At 31.0% G+C, this 27301-nt stretch overlaps 2 protein-coding genes across 8 annotated transcripts in view; one reads left to right on the top strand and one right to left on the bottom strand.

Moving 5' to 3' along the window:
- Positions 1–299: 299 nt before the first annotated feature.
- Positions 300–17214, bottom strand: LOC129906820 (palmitoyltransferase ZDHHC15). Of its 4 annotated transcripts, XM_055982757.1 has the most exons (8): positions 16846–17214; positions 16610–16731; positions 9615–9721; positions 9317–9554; positions 9110–9242; positions 8917–9046; positions 6584–6664; positions 300–1163 (listed from the first exon to the last, which is right to left on the bottom strand). In XM_055982757.1, the coding sequence occupies exons 1-8, from the start codon at positions 16976–16978 to the stop codon at positions 1028–1030; spliced, it is 1080 nt and encodes a 359-aa protein (XP_055838732.1). In that variant the 5' UTR covers positions 16979–17214; the 3' UTR covers positions 300–1027. The 4 variants fall into 4 exon arrangements, with proteins under 4 accessions (XP_055838732.1, XP_055838731.1, XP_055838729.1 ...); XM_055982756.1 differs by lacking the exon at positions 6584–6664 and having other exon boundaries at positions 9308–9554; positions 16846–17211; XM_055982754.1 differs by lacking the exon at positions 300–1163 and having other exon boundaries at positions 6031–6664; positions 9308–9554; positions 16846–17212.
- Positions 17215–21601: 4387 nt separating this feature from the next.
- The window catches only part of LOC129906818 (cAMP-dependent protein kinase type II regulatory subunit), a 173936-nt gene continuing 168236 nt past the window's right edge, over positions 21602–27301 (top strand). For 2 of the 4 annotated variants that reach the window (XM_055982750.1, XM_055982753.1), the window contains exon 1: positions 21604–22725. The gene's annotated coding sequence lies outside the window, so the exon portion shown is untranslated. Of the gene's footprint in view, positions 22726–27301 lie in introns of all 4 variants that reach the window. The other 2 variants (XM_055982751.1, XM_055982752.1) reach the window with 2 other exon arrangements.

The raw sequence follows: 27301 nt of genomic DNA, 5'->3' as shown, positions 1-27301 counted from the left end.
AGAAAGGTGATCAAGTGCTCGAAATCACATACACAAATATATTCGATTTCAAAGTTCTTCCTAATATAAGATAGTTATCGAACATTACATATAAACAAAAAATACACTCAATAGTACAAAATTTGAAAGCTACTTTCTTGGATGTTACGAATTAGAAAAAAATTGCACTTTAGAATTGTGGTGGTCAAATCTTTTGAAGCATTTTTGACTGAATAAAAACAATATTAAAGGAAACTTTCTGAAACAATATTTCTCAGAAACATTCGTTTAACTTTAATTTACAAAGAAAAACAAGTGCGTCGATACATACATACACAAACCCAAGTCCGTTTTATTTCATATATAATTTTTGTATATATATTTATATTTTAACAAAATTGTGTATTGCTTACACTAGTTTTTACACTCATAGTCATAACACCTACACTATTCTATTTTTAATTTCTCATTTATACAAAATACGGTTCGGTCTACTACCTTTGCTACAAATTTAGTTTGAATAGCTTGCGCATTCGGTCTAAACAAAAATTATTATTATTTTTTTTTTCGTATTTACAATAATAAATTCAACTACGATTCATTTTTTTAAATCTATAAAATATGTATTTTTTTAAATAAAATAATTCTTAAAATATCTACATGATTTTTAACATAAGAAAAACAAAAAAGTAATTTTTTTTTTGTTTAAATAAATTAGCTTTTTTTATTTTATTAAAAAATCAGTCACACGCAACTGCTAAATTGTTTTCAAGCATTAACTTGGTGTATTTCTTATATTTTTCTATAGTAAATATATTTTTGTTTTGTTTTTTTAATTCTAAAACTAGAACTGCCTTTCTAGTTTGTACTTTGCATTTTTTTTAAATACCTAGGCCTACATTCTATAAATGTAATATTTTGTCTTTCTGTTTTTTTTTTTTTTTTTTTTTGTTCGCAAAAGTACATTTTTGTTAAAAAATAAATTTAAAAACTAACTTAACTAGGTTAGGTTTTCAATTGCTGCAATCTTTGGGAAATAAATTAAATTCTATTGAATGGTCGTATCTAGAAAATTGGTATCATTGTAGAGGTCTCCTTCGATATCAATTCGTGTTTCACTTCCCAGTAATGACTCGGCATCTTCATCCAAATGTCGGATTGGATAACTAAATCCATCGCCAAAGCTAAATAATTATGTTTCGAAATATGGATGGGTGAATAATTTGAAAAGGAAAACATAAGGAAGTTTGCTTGGGGGTGCAGTATTTAATGTATTTAAATAGTTTTTGCTAAATGTTTGCATATTCATTCAAATTGTAAAATTTTTAACGTCATTCAATTAGTTGTGTTCTTACTGAAAAAAAAATTGCTTTGATACATTTCAATTTTAGAGCTAACTTTCTAAAAGATTTTTAATTGTTTTTAACTTACCTTTTTATACGAGAAACCTCTGATTATAAAAAAAAACTAAAATTGCATTCCCTTTCTTATTTCGTTTTCAAGCTCAATTTTAACGCACACCCTATTTAATCTGCAGAGAAAAGCCTATTAATACCATGTATGTAGTACGTATATCTCAGTGTCAACAGAGATCTAAAATTGAAGGCATGGAATGAAATGGAGGTTTGGGGAGACATTTAATGAGGTTTGTTTTTAACCCGCGAACATTGTAAAGGTGGGTCATTAATTTTCCTAGTGTGGAAATGCTAGCTAGTTACCTTCCTAGCCCTGTATTAAATGCCTTAAACAGCACCGCATGCCAAACTACGATCTCGTAGTTCTAGAATCTAGAGTGGTTTCAGAATGTTTTCAAGACGTTGGTGAACCAACATTGGGTTGAACACAGAGAAATTAGGATTTAAATTCAATAGAATAAGCCAGGGAAACGCAGAAAAGATGCGTGCATGACTAAAATTCATCTCAGGGCAGTTTTCAGCAGCTGAAAACTGCATTTTGAAAAATATATGTATTATCACTTCGAGGGGAGTCAAAATTCTATCTTAACGAAACAAAATAAGCTTCATAATTTATTCTTAGTTATATGAGCTAGTAGAATCTAGAATGTAAAAATATTTAGAATCCACAATTCCTGCCGATATATAGCTTTTTATAAGATCATTCTTGCCGTCAAAAGCCTCCAAGCCTCTTTCTGTTTACTGGTCTGCAAACTGTCAAAACCAGTGGCGGCTGAGTTAATAATGATATTAACGAATTACGTTGAAACTTAAAATATGATCCAGATTTTTAACATTTCACAGAATAATTTTATAAAAGGGGATTTGTTTTTAAAAACTGTATATCTTTAATTCCTTGATTACAAATATCCCAACAACTGTTGTTCATGTTTATTAAGATTTATTATTAAAAATCTTATGTATCAAAAATGTAAAACATAACTTAATCTAACTTAAATTTTTATTGGCAGTTTTATATTTTGAAGCAAAGATCCACTGAGTTATGTAGCGCCAAGAAGAATTTAGGAAAATCGGTTTCAATCCGAAAAATTAACAACAACCTGAGAAGGTACTTTCTGTTTTTCTATTAACTTACTAGGAGCTTCTATCACATCCTACTTATTACTGGGGTATCATCACGTATTTTTTCTAACGCCTTCATCTGTCTATAAAAAAATTTTCTTCATGCAATACTTCTCCCATATGATAGTCTACCGTAATTTTCACATTTGTACCCAAGATTTGGTTTACAAAAATAAAAGCGAATATGCTTCACTTTCAAAACTGATATCAAAACGGATAACAACTTACGATGGTTCACTTTATTATGCTTAAGCTTTATTAAAAGCCGCGAAAGTGGAAGAAAGGTAGGCCCACAATTACACCAACTATAAATGGTATCAGAAATGGAACAATTCAAAACCGGGAAGCTTGTCGCGCTGGCTTTCTGATGTCAACCAGGTGAACCACACAGACGGAGAGTTATGATCCCCTCGAAATCGAGATCATATTTGCTATTGGTTCACAGGAACCAATGTAAAAACGTCTAGATGGATAAAGTTAAAACTTTGAATCTGCGTTTCTGATAATAATATTTATTTCGGAAAAAGCAATTTCTTGCCTCTCTCTCTCTTTTGATTGAACAAAAATTCGATGTAAGATGATAAAGGATGTATTAAGACTGTATGAAAAAAATGTACATTTTGTCAAATTAAAAATCTTTTGTGCCAGAAATTCTACTCTTAATGTTATATTTTATAATGTTTAATTTTAAAGTTGTTTTTCCTTAACCAACACCATTCTTTGTGCTTAAATTCCAAACACTCTATTTGTGCAACCAATTTTTTTTTCCATGAATCATTGTAGAAACATGAATATGCAAACACGAATAACTTTTTTTTTTCTATTTTATGGTTTAAAATATTTGGCAAATTAAAAACATTTATCTTCATTTTCTGCTTTCAATCCATATTAACTTCTTAACAATAACCATTTATTATTTAATACTAAAAGGACTAAAAGGATTCCAGTGAGCATAGCATACCAAATAACTAAAATATTCGGGTTACAAAGTTACAATTCCAAAAATTGAACTAAAAAAAAAACAACATTATTCTTATTTATGAATTTATTATGGTTCATTTTTTTAAAACAAAATTGTACATTCGCAATTATTATGACAAATTAAAATTGCAACATTTAAACAATCTTAGCAAGCATTTACAAGTAACAATAAAATTTGAGATTTTTCTTTTGTATGTAATAACTTTTTGTGAAAATGAATATAACATGATTAAAAAAGCAAGCATGAAGTGAAGCTAAAAAAATATGTTGTGATGTAACAATTGAAAAAATTCAATTATAATGACAATTATAATGTCAGCTATGTTTACAGATCAAATAACTCCTTTGGGTTTTCTGAAAGCAATTTATCTAAATATCTGTTGACAAAGCAATTTTTTATTAATACATAAAAGTAAAATTGAATATGAGATGAGTTGATGCTTATTGAAATAAACGTATGTATTATTGTATTATACATAATATAGAACAAGATCCCGCCATATATGTATGTATCAAACTTCCCTGATTGATTATTAGGCTAAAAGTTTTTGACTTTGGGCCCGGTTATAGCGGACAGGAAAATGCATCAGGTAAAAAGAAACAGTATTAAATTAAATATATATTCCTGATTATAGTTTATAGCGATCGGGAAAATTTATGTTACTTGACGAACCAAAAAACCTACCTTCTTTGTTTTCTTTCTTGATTGAAATACACAAGAAAAAGTTTTTCACTGTAGTGAAACAGGAAGTAAATGAAACTCGGCTAGACACTCTTTGTTTCATTTATGTAGTTTGAAATATCAATCTGGCACGAAAAATTAATCTGCATCAGTAAAGGCTTGACCACACCGAAAAGGTATGCGGTAGCGGTACGGGTAAATGAATGAACAAAATTCCACACCTGAACTTAGATGTTTCAGGTTGGAATTTTGTTCATACAATTATCCGTACCAATACCGCATACCTTGCCGATGTGGCCATTCCTTATTAGCCAAAAATAAATAGTTAATTGTACATTTTCTTTTCAATAAGCCCTGATTTTTCAATCATTAGTTAGACTATCAAACGAATAAAGTCAATATAAAAAAGTAGATATTCCTAGGAATAAGCACTAACTGAGGTTTATCTAGCTATTGAAAAATTGGCCCTAAACCGAATAAATGCCTACATTGAAAAAATATTCATTTGAAAATTTTTCCTGATCGCTATAACCGATCCCTTTAATATGTTGTTGAAATGTCGGACTATTGTTGCCAACCCATAAACCTGCAGAAGTTTTTGTCATTATGTTATATTTAGGCCAACAAAAATTGAACAATCTTTTTAAATCTGCTAACAGCCCTACAGTTCTATCCTTTTGAATGAACATGATTTAGAAACCTTTCTCTTTTTTCAACAATCTAATTTAGCTCCTTGAAGAGCAGATACTCTGGATAGAAGTTTTGCAGAGATAGCAACATCATCCCAAACATAACAACATTCTTCTGGCTATTGGGAGAACCACTCCACACTGTTACCGCTCGAAGATGTACATATGCAATAGGTCTTTATTTTTTGAACAGTGGTAGTATGTAAAAGCAGGAATAATTAAAAAATAACTGTTACGTATACACCACAGTGACCGAAAATAGTGAATGACAATAGCTAATTTTTGTTGAATATTGCTGAGAGCCTTTAGGGATCGCGCACGCACGTAAAATATGTGACGTTAAAGGTCTAAGTAAGTATTCACTGATCTTTCTAATAATATAACTTGGAATTTAAAGCTTGGAGTACTCATAGTATAGGCTTATGAGCATGCTTGCTTTTAGTTTTCGCACAGGGAAATGAAGTTAGAAGCAATAAAAACATAAATTGTGGTAAAACCAACTAACAATATTATACATCAACGGAAATGGCAGTGACATGTTGAAAAAAAGGCATCCGTTGAAGTATTTATTGAACAGTGCAAGTTTTTACTAAGTGATCTCTGATCACTTAGCTTGACACATAAACGTGGTACATAGAAAAATTTTAACTGAAGGAGAAGATTAAGAAAATTTAATAAGATTTTGGAAGCTTCGGTATTGCTCACAACCAATTAAGATAAGCTCTCAAAAAATATATTGACTTTTGTTAAAAAAAAGTCTGAAACCATCAACACAAGTTTAATTAATTTGTGTTTGTAGAATAAAAAAGAATAATAATAAAGAAATTGAATCATCATGCTACAGATTAATCGAAAGAATGAAAATGCTGCATTCATGTTCATTAATGAAATATTTTGTTGTTGAATTTTGTTTATGATTAGATGAAGGCACTTAAGTATTTTAGCATAAATGGCTTATATTAAAGGGTTAAGAAAACTCTTAAAACTACAAGAAGAAAATGTGAAAATATAAAAATAGAATGTGTTTGGTTTTTTTTTTTAAGATTCAACATCGAAATATAATTCTATATCTACAACAATCAAATGCATTTTGAACTGCAATTTCAATCATTTTTTACAGAACAACGGAACACAAAAAAAAAGAACAACAAAAAAGAAAATATACAAAAAATACCCAAAAATATATTTTAACATATCAAAAATATTTTTATAATAATATAATACAATATATTTGTAAAAAAAAAAATTAATTTAAATAAATGTAAAAAAAATAATAAGTAAACTTATTCGAAAAAACGTGAATGAATAAACAATCAAACATCAATGATGGTTTGTAAATCAGGTTCAATCAAATATTAATAATGCTAGCACAATTTTGTTCATCTGCCACAGCCGCCGCTGGTGTCATTGCCATTACCGTTACCGGTGCAGCAGCCATTTTTGTTGGCTCACTTTTCTCGTCTACTAAATTTGTCAATTGATTTTTATTTAATTCGCTGCTAGCATCATCAAATCCATTCACAACAAAAATATGGGAATCAGTGTGATCGCTATAATTACTACTCTTCATATCTATGATAACATTACCATTAGCGATATTGGCAGCATTTGTTGATGATAAGCTAGCATTGGCATTCGCATTGCCATACGCATTATTTAATGATGGCAAATTGTCTATCGGTTGATTTAAAAATGTATCAGTTGGTTGGTCTAACCTTGTCTGGGTGTCTCCCATGGATTCGTATGAGGAACTCTGATGGTGGCCTTGAGTCGGGTATATTAAACCATCACCCAAACTAGAAACAAAATTGTTGGTATTTGTTTTTTTGGTTTTGTTCATACAGTGAGTGTTGTAAAATTATAAAAAAAAATGTTTGATGTTTGTTAGTTTTCTTAATTAAAAAAAAAAATAAACACGGGTGTTTTTAGAATGCTCAGTACGTACTTGGGACTTCAGAGTAAACCTAATAGATTTAGCATAGGAAAAACGTCTTCTAGTTATAAAAAAAATTAGTTGAACTCATTAAAAAAAAATTAGAGAAAATAAAGATTTGTGTTACAGAGGAATAAAAAAAAGAAAGTATTTTTGTAGGCAGGGTTATATAGGAAAAATCAAAGCTCACATATACATACTAGTTTTTTACATTATAATTCATAATTTTTTTAAAAATATTTTACAAATTTGTTTACATACAAGGAGAAGTAAAGATCTTAATAAAGTTTTTACCTACTTAAAATTTACTATATTTTATATTTAGCGATTCTTTATTGCAAGTAAATGATCTTATTATGAATCTGAAGGTAAATTTCGTTTTTTGTTTCCTATCATCTAAATAGGCTTTTTTAAGGATTTAAAAGTATTCGGCCTCATCACGAATTTCATTCGTATCGGAAATTTTTACCGTCCCAAAAAAACAATCACAAAATCCTATCGTAATGACGATTTGTATAAAATTTTTCATTACGAACTGATCCGTGATTGTTTTTTCGGGAATCGTAGGAAATTTCTGATTCGATAAGGCCGATGATTATCTTTGGTACAGATATTTCCCAATGTAACATAAGTTATTTCTCAAAACCAAAATAATATCCTTAAGAACATATAAATCAACAACAACTGCAAACAAGCTCTAGTTCAATTAAATCCACAAGTTTATAAAATTAAATCTTTTTTCTTCAATGAAAAAAATCTGAAATTTTGGGATTTTCGTTCGGAGGTTTTTTTCTTTTTGGAGATTTTTCTCCTAGAGATTTTGTCTTTACCCAGGTCTGTCTTAGGAGTTTTGGCTTTGAGGATTTTCTTTTCGGCATTATAAGTTTTGGTCATTCATCACCAACCCTTGTTGCAGGGGATGCCTAGTTTTGCCTCATGGTCCCCTATCGTTGCTTCAATCCCGGCCATTACTTGCCTAGGTCTGGAGATTAAATCATTTGTTTCTTCTTCATGCTGATTAACAAAAAATATGAAAAAAAGTTTAAATGTACAAGTGGGTTGTGTATGTGGCCTCGAGACAAGAAAAAATTGTAAGGGGAGACCATCTGTTTGCCACCGAATAGGCAGGAGATACAATTTTCTAAAAAGTGAATAACAATAGAAAAAAATAAAAAACAACGACACTACCTATAAAAACATGTGATTCCTTTTAGATAGCTTAAAACTTACTCTATTGTTATAGCACAATGTGATACATAACGGATTACTAATTATACACACTACTCTGAAATGTATAGCATTTAGGAGACCCACCTTCACTTGGAGATTCCTCAAAAATAAGAAACGTAAGTGCGGCATCAATTGAAATGATATTGGTGATAGTCATACTCAATTATAAATGTTTATGTTACTTTGGAAATCTTGACAAAGCCTCCAAATGTACCATTTTCATAAGAAAGTGCATCTCGTGGACTCGACGTTAACGAACGTATGCCGTAGTTCGACCCCTGGATGTGGTGTGTTTTTTAAATATTATACTACATATCTTTGCACCATTTATCATCTTTCTTTAAATGGCACCCAGATTAATATCTAAGAAATTTTTTCGTAGAAGTAATTCATTAATTTACTGGGATGGACAGTTAAACTTAAAATAAAGTTAAAAATCTAAAACTATTATTAGAGGCCTAAATATTTTTGTTTAAATTTTTTGTTATGGTTTTAATAATGCCACCACATGCAATCGAGATGAGATGTTCCAACAATTCTCAACCAACATAAATTATATACCCCATAACATTTACCCATGGCTATTACATTCTAGTATACACACTTTAACAAAAAGTTAATGAGTTCAACAAATTTTTCGTTCAAATGAAATCATAAAATCACTCCAAAAAGTTTGATCATTGCTCAAACACATAAAGTTGTTAGTAAATTTAAGCTTAAATACAAGTAGAATCTGAATGTTTTTAATTTGCCAAATATGCCAAAGTATCAGGTTAAGGCATTTATGTTTATGCCAGATAAAACATATTCATCAAAACACATGTGTTATTAAAAACAAATTTAAAAACAAATGCAAAACGGCACAAAACACTGAAAATATCTTACCTAGTATAAACGGGAATCAGCCAAAGCTTCCAGTTGTCACCAAAGACTTCTTGAAAATTTGCATATTTTCCTAAGTTAAATCCATTTTTGTCCGGTCCACCTATACGAAACACGGGTGCCCTAAATGCTTCTACATAAATCGAAAAGAAAATCATTTTTAAGCAGGAAAAAAAAAAGTTATCAAATGAATTACCTAAAGTCGTTCTATTGACTAGAACTAAATATATATGATAGCCAAACAAACTGACTAAGCTTATAGCAAACATTAGAGATACAAAAAATAGGAATAGTATATGGAATCGTCCCATTCCACCGTTAAGCTCACCCTGCAAAAATAAGTAGACATGCAGTGAACATAAGGAGGACTTAAAATGTGATACGAAAATCATACAGTGCTTACCCGCCAGAACTTGATAAAGTACTCTAGAGATGTTAGCGCTACATATAAACAGTAGAGCAAGGCATATCCCAGGAACAGAACAAAGAATTTATAATTCTTAAAGTTCACACAGTTGTTAACCCAGGGACAGTGGTGGTCCATTTTTAGAACACATGTACCGCAAACGCTGCAGTGATGTGCTCGGTCAGGTTTTATAATTTGACATTTTTCACAAAACCTCACGGCGCCGTGAAGAGTTCTTTTAATAAAAATAATAGAGAATAAATCATTAATTTAAGTGAAATGTTAAGTTACATACCGATTAGACACCGGCAGGTCTTTAGCGAAATTCTCTAATACTCTTTTTTGTTGTTCTTGATTCTCTGCACGAAATAGTCGATCAATTTCACTTTCTGGTATACGCCACTAAAATAAAAATAAGGCAATATTTAGCAAAATAATTTAAACTGAGTAAACGTAATAACGGTTATAAAAAACTTTTTGATAGCAAGTAAGGTGGTAGTTTTTAAAAAGTGAGTGACATTTACAAACTTTTCTGCACTTTATATATATGGACGACCCGGGCCCAAGTAGATGCTATTATATTAAAAGTTGTTAAACAGTTTTAGAAAACAAGATTTTTATTATTTTTTCAATTCAATTGACACCTTAATTTAGAAATACCTTAACGGTATAACTAACACCCTTATTGCGATTATTAATAATAATTGATAGATATTAAATTTCGAAATCTGATTACTAAATAACAAATGTTTTGAAAACAGAAAACCGTTATTAATTGAAATGTTATTGAAAAATTCAATCAAAAAGTTGACCAGTTTTCCCATAAATTAGGTTTTGAAAGACCAATTTTAAATATTTATCAACTATCATTTGGTAACTGACATTTACAATACGGGTTTAAAGCTTCATTCAAAATGGACGCAGATTCTATGTCAGCCGATTATATAGCCCCTGGAACATCTAGAAATGTGACTAATAGAAGATCTATCTGTATGATATCGAAATCAAACTCAATTAAATAGGCTTGTGGAACTATGCTTCTTGTGTTAAAGAAACGTAGAGCGGCAAGTTTATAATGACAAACTACGTTTCGTTGACTTCGACTTTCTTACAAAACGTCGAAGAGTAGGCTTCTTCATCATAAACATGCTACTGTATGCTTCTCTCAAACAATGGATTTTTTGAACACGCAAAACGTCGAATTAATGTTTGATTTCTGATAACTGAAGTCACAATACACAGTTTTGTTCTTAATTTATGAACTGTAGATAAGTGCCCCGTCATTACTATTTGAAATGTTTTAAGGTAAACGTGAGTGGTGGGGAAAAATACTTATAACTTCGTCAATTTTGCTCCAACTGACTTTTTTATTCATTAATACCTATTATAATATTTTAAATCAGACACAAAGAAGTCAGATGTAATACATTTTTTTTAATAAGGGAAAATGACAGAGCATGAGCACCTTTGTATATTTTTAAAATGAATTACATACGAGCCGTTGTATTTGAAAGTGGTATAAGTCCATTTTTTTATACTTCGAGATATTTAAGGATTTGCGTTCTTAAGTTTTTAAAAATAAAGCTAAATGTTAGAGAATTCAGGTGTTGCATTTTAGATTATTAACATGTTAAATTCTAAAATGTAAATAAATTTATTGAAATTCGCAAAGAAAGTTAGCGGCTTTTCACCCCCAAATGGACTTATAATACTTTCATTAATAATACAAATAAAAAAATACAGACTTAACTTATATACATAAAAGTCTATATTTTTTATAGAAATTGTTTTAATACTTGGATTTTTTTAAGTGTTAAAAGTATAATTATATTAAAAATAACTTATTTAAATAAACAATCAAGTTTATTAGGCACTGATGCATTTACTTAGTTAAAAATAATAACATTAAAATTAGACTTCTTAAAAAGAATTATAATAATAATGCTGTTTTGGGCTTGTGATATCTTTCATAATTGACCATTAACTCAAAAAAACCTGGATAGAGGTTTTTAAAGATTACGTACTCCACACCAAATTCGTTAAGTCTTTACATCTAGAATTGCACTCAGGAATTAACTGATGTACATTTTTTTAAAGTGCGCGGCAGCGAAAATGCTCTAAAAGAAATATGAAGCTAGTAATATGGCTTCAATGGAGTATTGTTTAAATAAATATCGATGAAATAAGGGCATATATTTTTGTTATAATCTTCGCGCACTTAAGAAGTTTCGGATATCCTCAATATGTATGAACACAGTACGGAGCTTCATAAAAAAAGAGAAGGGCTTAAAAGAAAATTCGATGAGTTTTTGACGACATCGCAAATGTGCTCATTCCACAGCAGGTGGTTTGTAATGGACATACCTCCTAGAACTAAATGAGGTTATCATGCTTTGCCATTGAAGTTCCACATCGGAAGGACATGGTTGTGAGTCCTCAAGTTTCAGAAAGAAATCTATTATTAAAATTGAGGAAGAGAATTATGGGACTTCATTCATCCAATTCATCCAATATAACTTAAATTGAACGGTTCGAAAGTTAATTTCGAATCAAACGAAGAATAGAATCGTCAACACCGAATGCAAGCATTTTAAGATAAGAGAGCTTGGTGCCAAACTCTATCAAATGCTTTTAAAATACAAAACAATTTAAAATTTTGTTCCACTGATCGTTAAGATAAACCATTAAACCATCAGTGTTTCTATGACCTTGGAAAGAAGGGACGTAAATGCAATCGGTCGATAGTTGGAGGGTAAGGAAGATTCGTCTTTTTTAAGGACAGGCTGGATAAGTGCCGTTTGCCATCCACTCGAAAAGAGACCAATAGAGTAGGACATATAAAAAAGTTTACGCAGTGAGTGGTTTTGCCAGAGTGGAAGAACACTTCTTTAGTACGATGGAAGGGATGCCATCCGAGCGATCGGATTTGTGTATGTTAAGATCTTTAAGAACTCTTGCCACTGCACGAGTACGAAAAATGATGGATCCATCAAACTTTTTACCCTTTCAAGTAAAAGGCTAGTCATTACAATTTCTGCTAAAGTAGAATTGGTAACCAGTGCACTGACGAGAATTTTAGGAGTGTCATTGTAAACGAGCGTTGGAATTGCAGATGTAGTAGTTTCAAATATGTATATTTTAACAGGCGTAGCGTAATTATATCGGTCAAATCTTACTTATATTATTTTACTACCTCAGTTTTGAAAAAAAGTTACTTGCTATTTTAAGACTTAAAATTGAAAGTTTCTTTACATTTCTTTCATGGAAAGTATAATTGCGAGTAGATCATGTATTTTTAAAGCATTAATTGCATCAAATCTTGAAATTAGTTATTTACGTTTTCCATTCCTAGAATTTTTTCAGAAAGCTGAACCGGGTGAATTTCTATAGGTAGATTTTTTAATATTAAATGTTTTTTCATAATATTCTGGAAAGTTATTATTAATTGGATAAACAAATAGCGTTTTCGTTTGGTCGTCGGGAACCCTCCGGAATTCTTCCGAACGATTCTGAAATTGATCGTTTGGCACTCACTGACAGTTCTAATTCTGAAAAGAAGAGAAAATCGATTCTGAGTTTTGAGGCAGAGTCAAAACGAGAATCACCAACATATGTTCACATTTTTAAGACGTCAAAGTCATTGTTTATTGTTATTTCTGAATATTCAGATTTTTTACTATGCCAAAGTTTAAATTATATTAAAACAAAGTGAAGAAAACAAAAAAAAAAAAGATAACTTTTTATCAAATAAACAAAAACAAACAGAACAAAACTTTCATCACACGTTCGCATCACAAATACAAAGAAACCCAAACTTCAGAATCAAAAAGAAGTATCCAAGTTTGCTTGTTTGGCATCCTGAATTGGACTGTCCCGGACCGTTCTAAGAATTACCAAACGAAAACGCTATAAAAAAAATAATAAAACTCAAATAACTTCACGGGTGTATTTTTTTTTATGTTTATAGTTTAGTCGGGTTGGGCTCCTAGTGTGCGCACAGGCAGCCGACTAAACAGTCGGGTCGCTAGGAAATATTTTAGTTTGAAAGCAATTGTGTAGCAAAACAAACTTTTTTTCGATCAAACAAACTTTTTGATCGGCCGATACTTAATCGTTGTAGTGTGCGCACTTTCATACATTTTCATACTGATTAAGAGACCGACTAAACTGTCGGCCAATAGAAAGTTTATAGTGTGCGGGGGCTCTTAAGCAACAACACTTTGTTTTAAGAACAGGTGAAACGAAAGTAGGTGTTTTAAATTTTCTATGAACATCTCAACAAGCAACAAAAGGCAATAATTTTAAAACAAAAATATGTATAAAACCTCATTTTATATATCGTTCAAATATTTTGTTTATTTGTACAAGTCTCATGATTAATAGACTACAAAAACTTCAAAATAGGGCCTTGAAAATTGTTTTATTGTGCAATGGATTTACTAAAATAAGCAAAATGTTTTTGAACCAAAGAATTATCTACAATGCTGTGGTGTATGTGTTTAAAATTAAATTCAACCTTATACCTATTAGACCAGAAAATTAAGAATAGAGGTCTGAAATGTAAGAAATCTGAAATGTGATGGTACAGGGATACTATTCACCATGAACTATTCGTTTGCAATGAGAACCAAGAACGAAAAGAGTAGATCGTAAAATTTTGGGTGAAAGGGTGTTTTCTTTTTTAGAGAGAAAGAACGTTGTTCAATAAGTACCAAAACAACAACCTGTAAAAATATTAGTAGATTTAATAAAAATTGATGGTCGTTGGCATCAAGAATAAAAAAAAGACCAAAAGTATATCATGGATGAAAAAGGTGTTTTTTCACCAATGTATTTATATAGTATTATAAAGGTGACTAAGTAGGCTGGGAACTAAATAACTTTAAAGATCTCTCAATACTTGTGTTATTTTAATAAACTGAATTTACATTGTGATAGCTATTAGTATCCTAGTACTCATTGCCTTTAAAGACCTATCAATACTTTAAAGTCACAAAAGGTCACAAAATCTAGCACAGTTTCACCCGGTAAACATGTAAAGAAAATTTAATATAGCTTTGTATGGCCTTTAGTCCAAACAAAAAAAATATTGGACAAAATAAAACTCAAATGGTTTCGATGTTAGATATAAAAAGATCTAAAAAAAATGGATGCGTAATTGAGAGTACCTCAAGGTGGAGTTTTAAGAATGCTTCTTTTTATCATTTACATACATTAATGACATAGAGAACATTCTTTTCATTCGAAGGTAAGAATTTTTGAGGATGACACTGTATATATCATATATGTTTCGAAAATAACTTGAGAGAACGTATCAATCAACTTAATGCTGACCTAAAAAACCAAGATTAATACATACAAACTTTATGTCAACTATATAAAAGCAATAACAATTAATGATGATTCATCTGAAAATAATATTCAAAAAGTTAACGAATTGAAATACTTGGAAGTAATTTAAAATAGAGAACTTAGTTTTGAGAAAACAAAAAAATTACATAGGTATGTAACAAAATTGTAAGAAGATAGGCTTTTTTTAAAGATATAGAAATACATAGATTATCAGATTGATGCATCGCGATGGTCGAAAAATTTTTTGTATCGGTTAAACCCAACTTATATCAATTTAAGAACTCAGTTTTGAATTATTTCAAAGGTAGTTTACAATTTTCCGACCGAAGCACATAGAGTTATTTGCATGATCTACGCGGCCAAAAGTCAAAATATCAAAGTTAACAAATATCCATTATTATTGCAGTCCACAAGTAGGGGACTCTCCAACAAACAACATGCTAAAACCCCACTATTCTCCAATTGCAAGAAACCAAAAAAAAAAATAGTCGGAACTTAATCATTGAAAATTTGTGAGACAGGACTGATTTGCTAGGTCTCTATTTATTAAAATTGCAGTGTTTAAATTTTTTCTGGTAAAAATAGCGATGGATACGGAAACTACAGGTATTAGACATTTCAAAAACAATTTATTTTATAAATTTTGTTTTACCTTAATATTTTTTTAGTGGTGGGCAAAAAGGGGCCAAAATAAAGATAATATTTTTAAGAATTTTATGTATGAAAAGAAATTTCTTTGTGTATCCTGCTAGATCCCGCAATTATTGTTATTTATATGAAAACTTGAACGCTTTACCTAACAAGTTCTTAACAATTCAGCCGCAGAATACAGCAGTTGCGCGAATTTTAAGCACATAGAAAATTTTAATATATTTGCATAATTAGTATTAAAAAAAATTATAATCTCAATTTTTTCTCCCGTAATCAAATAATTTTGTATATTGGGCATTTAAAAATATTTTTTTTTAATTTTTTTTTCAAAAAAAAAAAAATCACGAAAAAAAAAATTTTTTTTTTAAATGTATTTTGTAAAAATTTTTTTTTTTTTGTAGAAAAAACAACTGATTTTTGTAATTTGCGTGTTATAAAATAAAAAAAATGAAAAAATAACTTTGGCCGCTTAGATTGTTGAAATACCTCTATGTGCGAAGGTAGAGGTTATTTATATATTTCTTTATTGAGTAGACAGTAGAGTATCTCTTTTTTAAGGCGCTTATTGCCTAATTGAAACTTTTTCTATGAACAGAAATTTGGAATTTCTAGACATTTTCAGAAAGCTGAACCGGGTGAATTTCTATAAATAGATTCTTTAATATGAAATGGGCATTTTGGAAAGCTAACTGGATAGCTAAAAAAACAAAACTGAAAGAATTTTCCTAGATGGGGAACCACCAGTATACTATTTTAGCGTGTTAATCTTTTCTTCAATCTCAATATGTGTATGTAAATACTCAAGATAATTTTATAAGTATTTTTATTCCTACAGACCTACAAACATATAAGAACAAGTTAAACAATTCAAGCGCATATTATCGAGTAGAATTCAATATATGAAAATTTAGTGCTGTCCTGCAACAATTTTATCTAAACTAACCTCTTAAAGTGGTTTCAGATATCAAAACGTAATCATTTGCAATATACTTAAAATAAACAATCATTATCAAAACAGATGAATTGCAACAAAAAAAAAAAACAACACAAACCAACGCCAAAATTGAATTTCAATGTAAAAAGACGCTTAATCTTATCGATGGAAAATAAATGAAAACATTGCTCAGTGTACAATCATAAAGGTTCTTCTTACAATTCACCGCATTGTGTGATTCATGATGAGGCCACCCCAAACCATACAACACACTCAAACTAATCAAAGATAACAAAGGCTATCTTTTCTTAGATTAATAAATAAAATTTAGTTCGATTTGACGATATACTCACTTTATGAGGAACTGTGCCAACAGGAGTGAAAATTGTATTCCAGTAGGACCAGAAGAACAGCACACAAACAATATGATACAAAGCAATGAAAATAATCTTTTGCACAGTGCTATCGATTGAAACTGAAAGAAAAGAAAAAAATATATGTAATTGGAAACAAAATACATTCGAGATGGGAGACACTCTTGAATAAAAGTCTGCAAATTGGTTCACAGAAGATAGATCATAAGACATACGTAAGCATAGTTGAACAACATAGGCGTAGTATGACCAGACGATGATCGCAACTATAAATATTACTGGAATCCACTTGAGGCAACGCATGCAATCAGTGCAGGGTGTGCTCTTCTTCCTGTCGTAGTTACCCATTTGGTTTTTATGTTTTATGTCTTGGAGGGGATATGTTATGTTAAGGTTTTGTTGTTTTTGGTTTTTGTAGGGTTTTTTTTTGTTCGAAATTAAATTGGCTCACTTAATTAATAATAATTAACAAAAAAAGTATCGATGCCTTTTCATATTTACTTCTGGAGGACGTAGTGAAAGTGAAGTGACACAAGCGACAAAGGCGAATTTTTTCTTTCGTCTTGAAAACGAAAACCGCTGGTGTGAAGTTTGACAGGTGTTTGGCAAGCTTGCTGAATTTATCTGCTGAATTGATATGGAAAGTGATGCCAAGAAGTCTGAAAATGTGTATTGGAAATTGATTTTTTTTTTCTTAATACCCGCTCACACTAGTGTAAAATATTTAAAATACTTGTAAGATTAAAAAAAAGTGTTTTTTCATGAATTTTGTGTGAAAAGGTTTTTTTATTAAATAAATGTAATGTAAATGTAATTAAATAAATGTAAGTACATATAAGGGATATTCATGAAAAGGTGTAAGCTCTTGGTAAACCTGGTAAACGTGGAAAAGTGGTAAAGGTGTCAAAATTTTGTAGGGATTTTACAGTTTGTTTACCACATTTACCATTTTACCATAGGGGTATTCAAGATCCGATGCAACTGGTCTAGTATCATTGCAAAAGTGCAAAAGTGTAAAATTTTACAACACTACAACAACAAAATATATGGATTGAAATTTTACAATGGTCTTGCACTTTTGCTATACCCTAACCCTATTGCAAAATAAAAATACAATGGTGTAAAATTTATTTGACAGATGGCAGCTCGCCGTCGCGTGTGGCCCATGATGAACAGTTTATCTTTTTTATTCTTATTCTTTTTTATTTTGTTTCTTTTGATGTAATTTGTGAAAATAAATTAACCCGAACACAACAAAGAATGAAATTATAAAAAAATTGAAAAAAAAGAAGAAACGTCGGTGGAAAGACAACTCCGTAAAAAAAAAGAGTGAAGCTGATATAAATCATGTCATGGATTCCATTCAATATTTACTATATATAAGAAGAGGTGCGTTCCCGAACTAACATTTCAGCTTCGGTTAAGGTATTACAAAAGCTACATTTCAGCTTCTTTTAAACTTTAGTAAGGTTATTGGGCATGGAAAAAGGAGAACGTTATACAAGTTTGACCCTCTATAAGAAGTTTAAACGAAGCTTTACCGAAGCTTTGAGATTTGACAGATAGCTTCGGAAGAGCTTGTATAATACATGTCTTATCGAAATTAAAAAAAAAAAAAACAACTACCAAAACAAACTACAAAAGAATTCTTTTTTAACTGGTTTTAATTTTATTTTTAATCATGAATTTTATCTTTTGATCTGAAATTATATATATTATTCCATTAGTTTTAAGTATATCTATTGAAATCAAATACTAAACTTGGTAATTTCTGTAAAGCTCCTATAAACTCACTAAGCAGGCTTTTCCGAAAACAAACTTTTTTCGTTTAAGTTTCTTTAACAGTATTTAAACAACTTATTAGAAGTTGTTGAACAAGTTCGAACTTCTATAAGCAATTAAATTCTGAAGCAAGCTCAATACAAGCTGTATAAAAAGTAGTACCTGTGAGATCTCAATTTATAGAAGCTGTTGTGCTAGTTGGGTCACGATCTATTGTAAAAAAAAATAAAATTTTACACTTTTACTAGGCCTGTTGCAACAGATCGTGAATACCCCTCATGTGGTTTATCCAGAGTTTATACCGTTGCATGAATACTCTTAAAGAGAATTGAATGTGTTTTAAGAATTCACAATGTACATATTTCAAAATATTGGATTCGGTTGTTTCTGAAGTAGCTCTTCTAGAGCCCAAGTAACAATTTAACTTTCATAAGGGTCAATGCTAGCTATTTTTTGACTTGCATTTGAAGAAGGACAAGTCTTATACAAATCATTTTGGCACATTTTACCGAAATTGCATAAGGACTTTCCTTCACAGGTAATCCACAAGTTAATAGTAGGGACAAACAGCTAAAAATGTCCTTACGGAGGTCTTCCTGCAGAGGGTTTATCTAATGCACAAACCGGATTACTTGCGTAGGATGTTATAATAAGGCCTTATAGAAGTTGTTATAAGATGTTGAATTTATGCATAAAAAAAAAGAATTTATTGAATTTTATTTCATTATTTGTATTTATTTATTTCTATTTTGCATTTTCTACTTTTTATTTTATTTTATTTATTTTAATTTTTTCCTATTTTGTTTTTTCTTTTTTTTTTGAAATTCCACTTCTTATTCTGTTGTTCTGAAATGATGGAAATATTATTTTAATTGAAAGAGAACACTTTTTTTTATTTTTACATGACCTCCAAAAAAAAGTTTTCTGGCGATGAGGAAGATTACATCTGATCTAAATTACTTGAAATAAAGAGTTAAGCTCTGGCGTAGTAAAATAATAATTAAAATACACTTATTACTAGCAAATACTTAATTCGTGGTTCAGCACTCTCATTTTCAACAATCGGAAAATTCTCTCAGGGCCGTTGTACAAATTTTTAGTCCGCGGATCAGCAACTTTTATCTTCTGAAATTGGTAGCAAGGCTGAAGTTTAGCACTGGTTGAAGGTTCATATATGTAGAAATAGCCACATTCATGCTTGAACCGAAGTTGACCCTCAGCTAATCCGCCGAAATCGGTGGGTTAACTTCCTGAACCAAGGCTGATCCACGTTTGTACAACTGGCACTCCCTACTAACAATTTTGCTTCTATATTGCTTTACAGAAGCAACAACTGCATCTGTAAAGCTTTATAGAACCAAAATTGTTTGTCGGGCTCATAGGTACAAACCCGTGGTTCGTCATCTTTTATCTTTTAAAATCTGTGGTAAAACTGAGATTTATAGCACTGGTTTAAATAGTTGAACCACAGTTGAAATCGGCAAATTATATTCCTGAAACAAGGCTGAACCACGTTTGTACAACTGGCCTACGAAATGAGACAATTTGGGAAATTATCTCATTTGGCCTATAGTGGCATTTGTACAAATATTTAATCCATGGTTCAGCAGGTTTCAAGAAAGCAAAATGCTACAAGTTCTTACAGCGCATTTGTTAAACTTTGTATCAAGTTCTTCTCGTTCTGAGGACCTGTCCCGACTTACAAATTTGCTCCTATAAAGCTTTACAGGTGTTAATGTTGCTCCTGTTAAGCTTTATAGAAGGGAAAATGTTTGTTGGGGTTGGACAAACAAGGTTCAGCCATGGTTCAGGAATTTGATTTGGCTGATTTCAGTGGGTTAACTTCGTTTCAAGCATGGATTTGGTTATTTCATACTATGTTTCCACCTACGCTTAATCCGAGATTTAGCTAAGTAGATTTAGAATAAATCTTGAGTTTTATTCTAAATCTCGGATTGAAAGTATCTGAAAATATTAGTTTTAGGGTAGCTGAACCCAAATCTGAGATTTAGCGAAGTAGATTTAAAATAAATCTCGAGATTTATTCTAAATCTACTTAGCTAAATCTCGGATTTAGCGTAGGTGGAAACATAGTATTAACATATATGGAACTTAAACCAGTGCTAAACCTCAGAGCTTTACCACAGATTTCAAAAGATAAAAGATGATAAACCACGAATTTGTACAACTCACTCTGAGAGCATTTTCTTTCATTTCACAAAGCTTATGCTGACCTTTAGCCGCACGATATGTCGGACGGCTTAAGTCGACTAGTTTTCCTATGGGGATTGTCAATTTAGTGCCAGTTGTACAAACGTGGATCAGCCTTGGTTCAGGAATTTAACCCACCGATTTCGGCGGATTAGCTGCGGGTCAACTTCGGTTCAAGCATGAATATGGCTATTTCTACATATATGAACCTTGAACCAGTGCTAAACTTCAGCCTTGCTACCGATTTCAGAAGATAAAAGCTGCTGATCCACGGATTAAATATTTGTACAACTGGCCCTTAGTGACCTGGTGACTCGACTCAGCATTACAGATTTTAAACAGTTTGCTACAAAAAATAAACTTTACAAACAGACCTAATATAATGGGCAGGTTGTCAAAATGTTAATGACAGCTGAAACAAATCAAAAATGTCTGTATTTGTTTAAAACTTATTTTCTGATGTTTTTTTTTTTAATTTTTTGATTTGTATATTTTTAATTTTTACTTTTGGAGACTTCAAAGTTTTTCGTTTCCCTTCAGCTGCGTACTAGGCTTAAAATCCTGTTTTTACTATAGCCCAAATGAGATATTTTTACAAATTATTTCTATTCGAATGTCAAGTCGTATAGAAAACTATTTCATTCGGACTCTAGTTGATTTGGCTTGCAACGAAACACATCTAATGATTTCATTAACATAAACACGTCTTAAGTGTAAACAAACCTCAACAAATCCTATCAAATACACAAACCAAATAAATCACATCACCTCAAACTGTCAAAACACCTGTCATCCCAATCAGTCGTCTCAACTTAAATTTCCAATAAAAAAAACACACACAAAAACAAAATATCCCCCAAAAATTCCAACTAGACTAGTATTTTTTTTTTTTGACATCCCCCTTTTTTCCAATATACAACACATATGATGGGAAAATTATCATCTGGGGCGCCATATTGTTTTATTGTAGAGATACCGAGCGAGAGAGCGGTCGCATTTGAAACTTTACTCGTCTGTTCGTATATTATTTTTTTTTGTGAAAGTGAAAGAAAAAAATTTCTCAAAAAAAAAAAAAAATAAAAATAATCATCAATCAATCGATTGACTACAAATTATAATCAAAATCTCTGAATAAATTAATTTGTCTCAAAAAAACAAAACAAAAAGAAAAAAAAAAAAACCCTGTGAATCGATAAAAAGTTATATCATTCTACTCTTTTGCTCTACTCCTTGCTCCTGCCTACTGCAGTCTGTTCACAGTCTCCAAAACAGTGAATAAAACATAAAAAAAAAAAAAATATAGAAATTGAATTCGCCCAACTCCCCAAAAATATAAAACCAACTATCTCTCGCCCTCGTCGCCGCGTGACTCTTAACTTCCCCCGGATCGAGGTTTTTCTCAAAATAGGTATAATATTCCTCTTTTCTGCTCGCTTCTCCTGTTTTTTTTTTTTGGCTTAATCGATACATGAATTTTCCAGTTATCATCATCATCAGCAAGCACGACGACGACAAACCGACCGACTATCTCAATCAACGATAACTTGAACGACGAGGTTTTTTTGGAATTAAAAGAAGAAAAAAAAAGTGAAAAAAGTGTGTTGGATTTAAGCTTTGGCTGTCGAAACAAAATCGCTCGCCGTCACTCTGCCAGTTGTTGTTGCGTCTCCTTGTGTCTCTTCTCTCTTACCTGAGTTTTTCATTTTTTTTTAATTTTCCGTGTTGGAGAAGAAGTTGGACGACAGGACAGACACAGTCTCCCCTTTTGTCGCTCGTTTGTCGTAAAAAGGTGCCCCCCTCAAAGTGCGTTTTTGTTCCTAGTGTGTCGCACAAAAATCGCCGCACAAATACAAATTGCATCTCGACTTGAATTGTGTACAAGCTCCGTGCTGCAACTGCTTATAGCAAGTTTCCTAGTTTGGTTCGATATTCCGAATTGAGACTCGGTTCGGCTTTTTTAAATTTATTTGATTGAAAGGTACACTTTTGGTTTGTCTCCTCTGGAAGTTGTGTGTGCTGTTGTTTCTGTTGATTGATTAGAAAGAAACTTGAAAGTTCCCGAAAAAATCTAAATCTTTGGAGAGAAAAACACACAAAAAAAGGTAAGTTGTCCAAATTATGTATTTCTCATTCTGCACAGTCGAATGATTTCTATTTCTACCACCACCCCGACCTCACAGCCACAATTTGTGTACCTCTCTCTCTCTCTACTCCGGTTTTATTCGTTTTTCTTACCTTTTTTTTTTTTACTGTGTGAATTGTTGAATGTAGGTTGTAGGTAACTACAGCGCCGTAGCCAGGAGGGGGGACATTGAGGGGCAATGCTCTGGCTTAAATTAAAAAAGCCGAAATGGTAACGGAGTTACGAATAACAGAGTTACGCGCGACAGAGTTACGGCCGTCAAAGTTACGCGAAACCGAAGTTACGAAAAACTAGAGTTACGAATTCTAAAGTTATGTTAAGCTATGACATGTGATTTTTGGGTTGGCAACAATTGCAACAACAGTTCACCACACCAAAATAACGTCAGTAAAAAAAGGGGTGGTTTGGTTATTATTTTAATATAAATAATAACAAAGTGGGTATTACAAAATACGCTATGAATAATTATATTAATTAATAGAAAAAAAAAAATACGTATTTGGACAAATAAGAAGTTAAATTCAATTATGTCCCCCAAACTTACATAAGTATACTCATGTTTTTTTTTCTATTTCAACGTTTTTACGATCTTCTCACAAAAACAAAACCATATATGTATATCTATACCTATCCAATCAAAATTTTATAAGATTAAATAACACCCATTTTCGCTTTAATCATTTAGTTCTGACCAATGAGAAAAATGTTAATCTCTTGTTTGTATTTCCAAAATTCACATGTCATAGCTTAACATAACTTTAGAATTCGTAACTCTAGTTTTTCGTAACTTCGGTTTCGCGTAACTTTGACGCTCGTAACTCTGTCGCCCGTAACTCTGGTATTCGTAACTTCGTCGGTTTCCCAAAAAAGCCCTGCCTTCAAAAATTCCTTTTACAATTTTTTTTGTTTTTGTTAATTTTTTCCTTGTTTTAACCCTCTGTCGGCACACCACCACGGGTGCGAATTTTGCAGGACAAAAATAAAAAATTACGATTTTTCAAAAAAAAGTCACAAAAAAGTCTCTTTATATATTAGCGCGTTCGTTATTTTTGAATTAACTGGCTGAACAGAATGGAAATTCGCTTGTGGCAAAGAAAAACGCCGTGGTACAAGATGTAAAATAAAATCGCTCAAAATGTAGGAAAGATGAACAGAATTATGTGGCGCACTAAAATGTCAATTGCCTTGAAAAAAAATAATTTTAACTGAGCAACCACATTAGAAACGTCAAAAGTCATTGCGCTTGTAGCTTGAAGTAAAAGTCGACTCGACTTGTACCACAGCGAATTTCCTTGCCACAGCCACAGCTACGTATTCTGGCACCAATATACTAATTTCATACTTTTTAACTTTGACAGCGACACAAGCCACAGCTACATCATTCTGGTCTACCAGTAAGTTCCTAAGTAGAAAAACTGTTTCTAAATAATAAAAACAAATCCTCTAATTTTATCAGATTTAATTTTTATTTTGACACTAGATGGCGCCCCAAGAGGGTTAAAGTTTTTTATCAATTTAAATCGGTATGTGTTGACTTATAAGGCCATTTTTTTTAGATATAGCCTTCAATCAAATTTGATGAGGTTCTTGTCTACATTAAACAACGCTTTCAAAAAGGTATAAATCATTTTTCTAGGACCAGGGGTTTAGTCAGGACATGCATTTTTTTTTGGGTTGTATCTTATTTGTCATGCTATTTCATATGCTTGTTTTAATAAAACATGCTTGCTTTAATAAACCTAAACAACCATGCATGCCCTGACTAAACCCCTGGTCCTAGAAAACTTGATTCTCGAAAAAAACCTAAATAACAAACGCACTAATATATATACAGGGTGTCCCAAAAGTAATGGATCAAACGAAGTATGCTGATAGGCCAACTTTAGGGCTCTCAGAATTTGGTAACTTATTCATCCCAAATCTTTACGGTTTTCGATTTAATGCAGTTTTTGTGAAATTTCGATAAATTCCGACTTTGCAACAGTATTTTGCTTTTTCCGCTCATAATTGATTTTTGTTTTTTTACATTTCTTTCACTAAAACATTGCCTAATAATAAGAAATAAATAATTAACCAAAATATTTTGTATTTCATTCGCCATTTTGCTGCAAATGAATTAACAGTTCCATGTTGTATGAAAACTCAATTTCTCACTTTTATTTCAGAGCAACACCCTGAACAAAATTTTTATGGTGTGACCCTGGTTTATTATTTTGAAAACTTGCCGTGTTATTGCAGATTTCAAAAATGTATAAAAGTTTCCAAAGATGAAATTAGAACGAAAGATATTACAATTTGAATGCAAAAAAACAGAGGTTTTCAGAGCAAAATAACAAACAAAAATACCTAGAGGCTTTTATTAAAAAAGAAATAAACAAACAACAGTCGAGAAAATTTGTTTATTTTCCTTTGTTATTTTTCTCTGAAAGACCCTGTTTTGTTGCTTTCGTTGTTCTGAGTTGGCCTATCAGCATACTTCGTTTGATCCATTACTTTTGGGACACCCTGTATATATAATTTCGAATACAATATTTTCGAATTCCTCGGAAAATTCTACATCAATTTCATATACATATGACTCTCGATAAAATATTGAGACCAAAAAAAGTTCTAGCGACATGAAAAAGTATAAACCAAATTTGCACCCGTGTGTCTATAATGTAGGGTTGCCAGACATGAAAAATTCCGGACTTTCCTGGACAAATAAGTAAATAAAAGAGTACAAAACTGGGAAAAAAATGAAAACATAATTTTTGTTTCTTTAGAAAAAAAAAAACAAAGACAGATAAATCTTATTAAAATTTAAGTAAAATATACAAATTTTTAACCATTTGTAACAACATATGTAGCAAATTTTTTTTCTTATTTTTTTTTTCACAAAATACATGTATAAAAAAACCTTGAGACAAGGGCAATAAAAATGAGCTTAAGCTCTTATCTCACTTTTCAGTACATTTTCTTGAGGTCTATCTCATTTTCTTGAGATAGATCTCTAGAAAATGTACTGAAAAGTGAGATAGAGCTTAAGCTCATTTTTTCGCATATGTGCCAAGGTTTCACATTTCCTGTATTTTTCAGCAAATAAAAAAGAATTAAAATTAGAAAATGAAATTAAAAACCAATGGCGCAAAATTTTAAACAATTTATTAAAAAACTAAGCCTATTTTAGTAAGATACTAATATAAAAAACAGTATTCTTTTTGACTTAGCAAGTTACTAAAATGGCTTTAGCATTTCTACTTTATCGTTTAAAATGTTGCGCCAATGTATTTTACAATAAGGGTTTATTAAATTGCTAGTAAAATTAGAGAAGTAAATCTTCTCACTAATAAATGTTTACTTATTCTATTGATTGCAGAACCATTACGATCGTTTTCTTTTAGTGTTTATTTTATAGTCCTAAACTTAAAGTTAGGTACATGAAAGAATTTGGAGACCCTTTAGAAATACTGTAATTTAAAATTAAATAGGTATGTATTAACTTTTATAAAGATTCAAAATTTTTTGTTGATCAGAGAAAGAGGATTCACTGGACAATTTTTTGCGTTTTGATTATTAAAACAGAAAATAAAATAAAATTAGGCAGATAATAAACCAAAATAAATATGATTCAATTAAAAAGTTAATAACTTTTTATTATTAAAAAGTTAAAGTGACCTTAACTCCATATGCGTTTCGCCCAGGTATGACAGTGGGCTCGCTTTAATTTAACTCTATTCGTTTTTTTGAATAAACAATGAATTGATAGTAACATACAAGTAGTGAGATGCAGAAAGTGTTGAAAGAGTACAATACCGGACAATCAATTGAAACTATCCCGGACGTCCCCCACATAGGTAGTCAAAAAAGACTACCTTCATGTCCGGGAAAACACGAACGTATGGCAGCCCTACTATCATGTCACAAAAAAAGAGGTGTGTCTACAGAGGGTTTACTATAAGTTTCTACAAATCGTCGGCCTCATAAGGAAACCTCGTAACTCCCAAAATATAAATTTTACAGGAGAGACGAAAGAGTAGAGAGACTACAGAGAGTAGTTGGGGAGTAACGTGCTGTGCAATCGAATTTAAGTCTATTAAGAGTTTTCGGAATGACTTCAAATTTTCTGGGTTGCTCCACTGACATATTTTCTAAAAAATTGCATTGAAAAGTCGGTAATTTCATTAACTTTAAGAATTTTTGTATAAAAAAAATTGTTTTTTGTTATTTGAGGCTCAATAAAATTTATTCAGATGGAAAAAAGAGCCCACAGAAAACAAGATGAATCTAATATTTTTTGAAAAAAATAAGAACCATGTTATCGCAGATAAAATGAGTTACCAAGTTAATGTAACGTGAGTTACAGACTTTTATTTTTCCCAAGCAAATGCTTAAAATAAAGAAAAATGTTTTACTTAATTATGAAAATAATAGTTATGCTTACTCCATGGACAGTATTTTCGTATCAATTTGTATTAAAATTGAGAAAAAAAATGTATTTATGTATTTGAAATTTTTGTGAATGTAACGTGAGTTACTATGGAATTGCCCAACTT

Source organism: Episyrphus balteatus, chromosome 1 (genome assembly GCF_945859705.1).
Source record: "Episyrphus balteatus chromosome 1, idEpiBalt1.1, whole genome shotgun sequence".
Classification (NCBI taxonomy): domain Eukaryota; kingdom Metazoa; phylum Arthropoda; class Insecta; order Diptera; family Syrphidae; genus Episyrphus; species Episyrphus balteatus.
The sequence above is the reverse complement of the archived record's forward strand: the minus strand, read 5'-3'. Positions and strand labels throughout refer to the sequence as shown.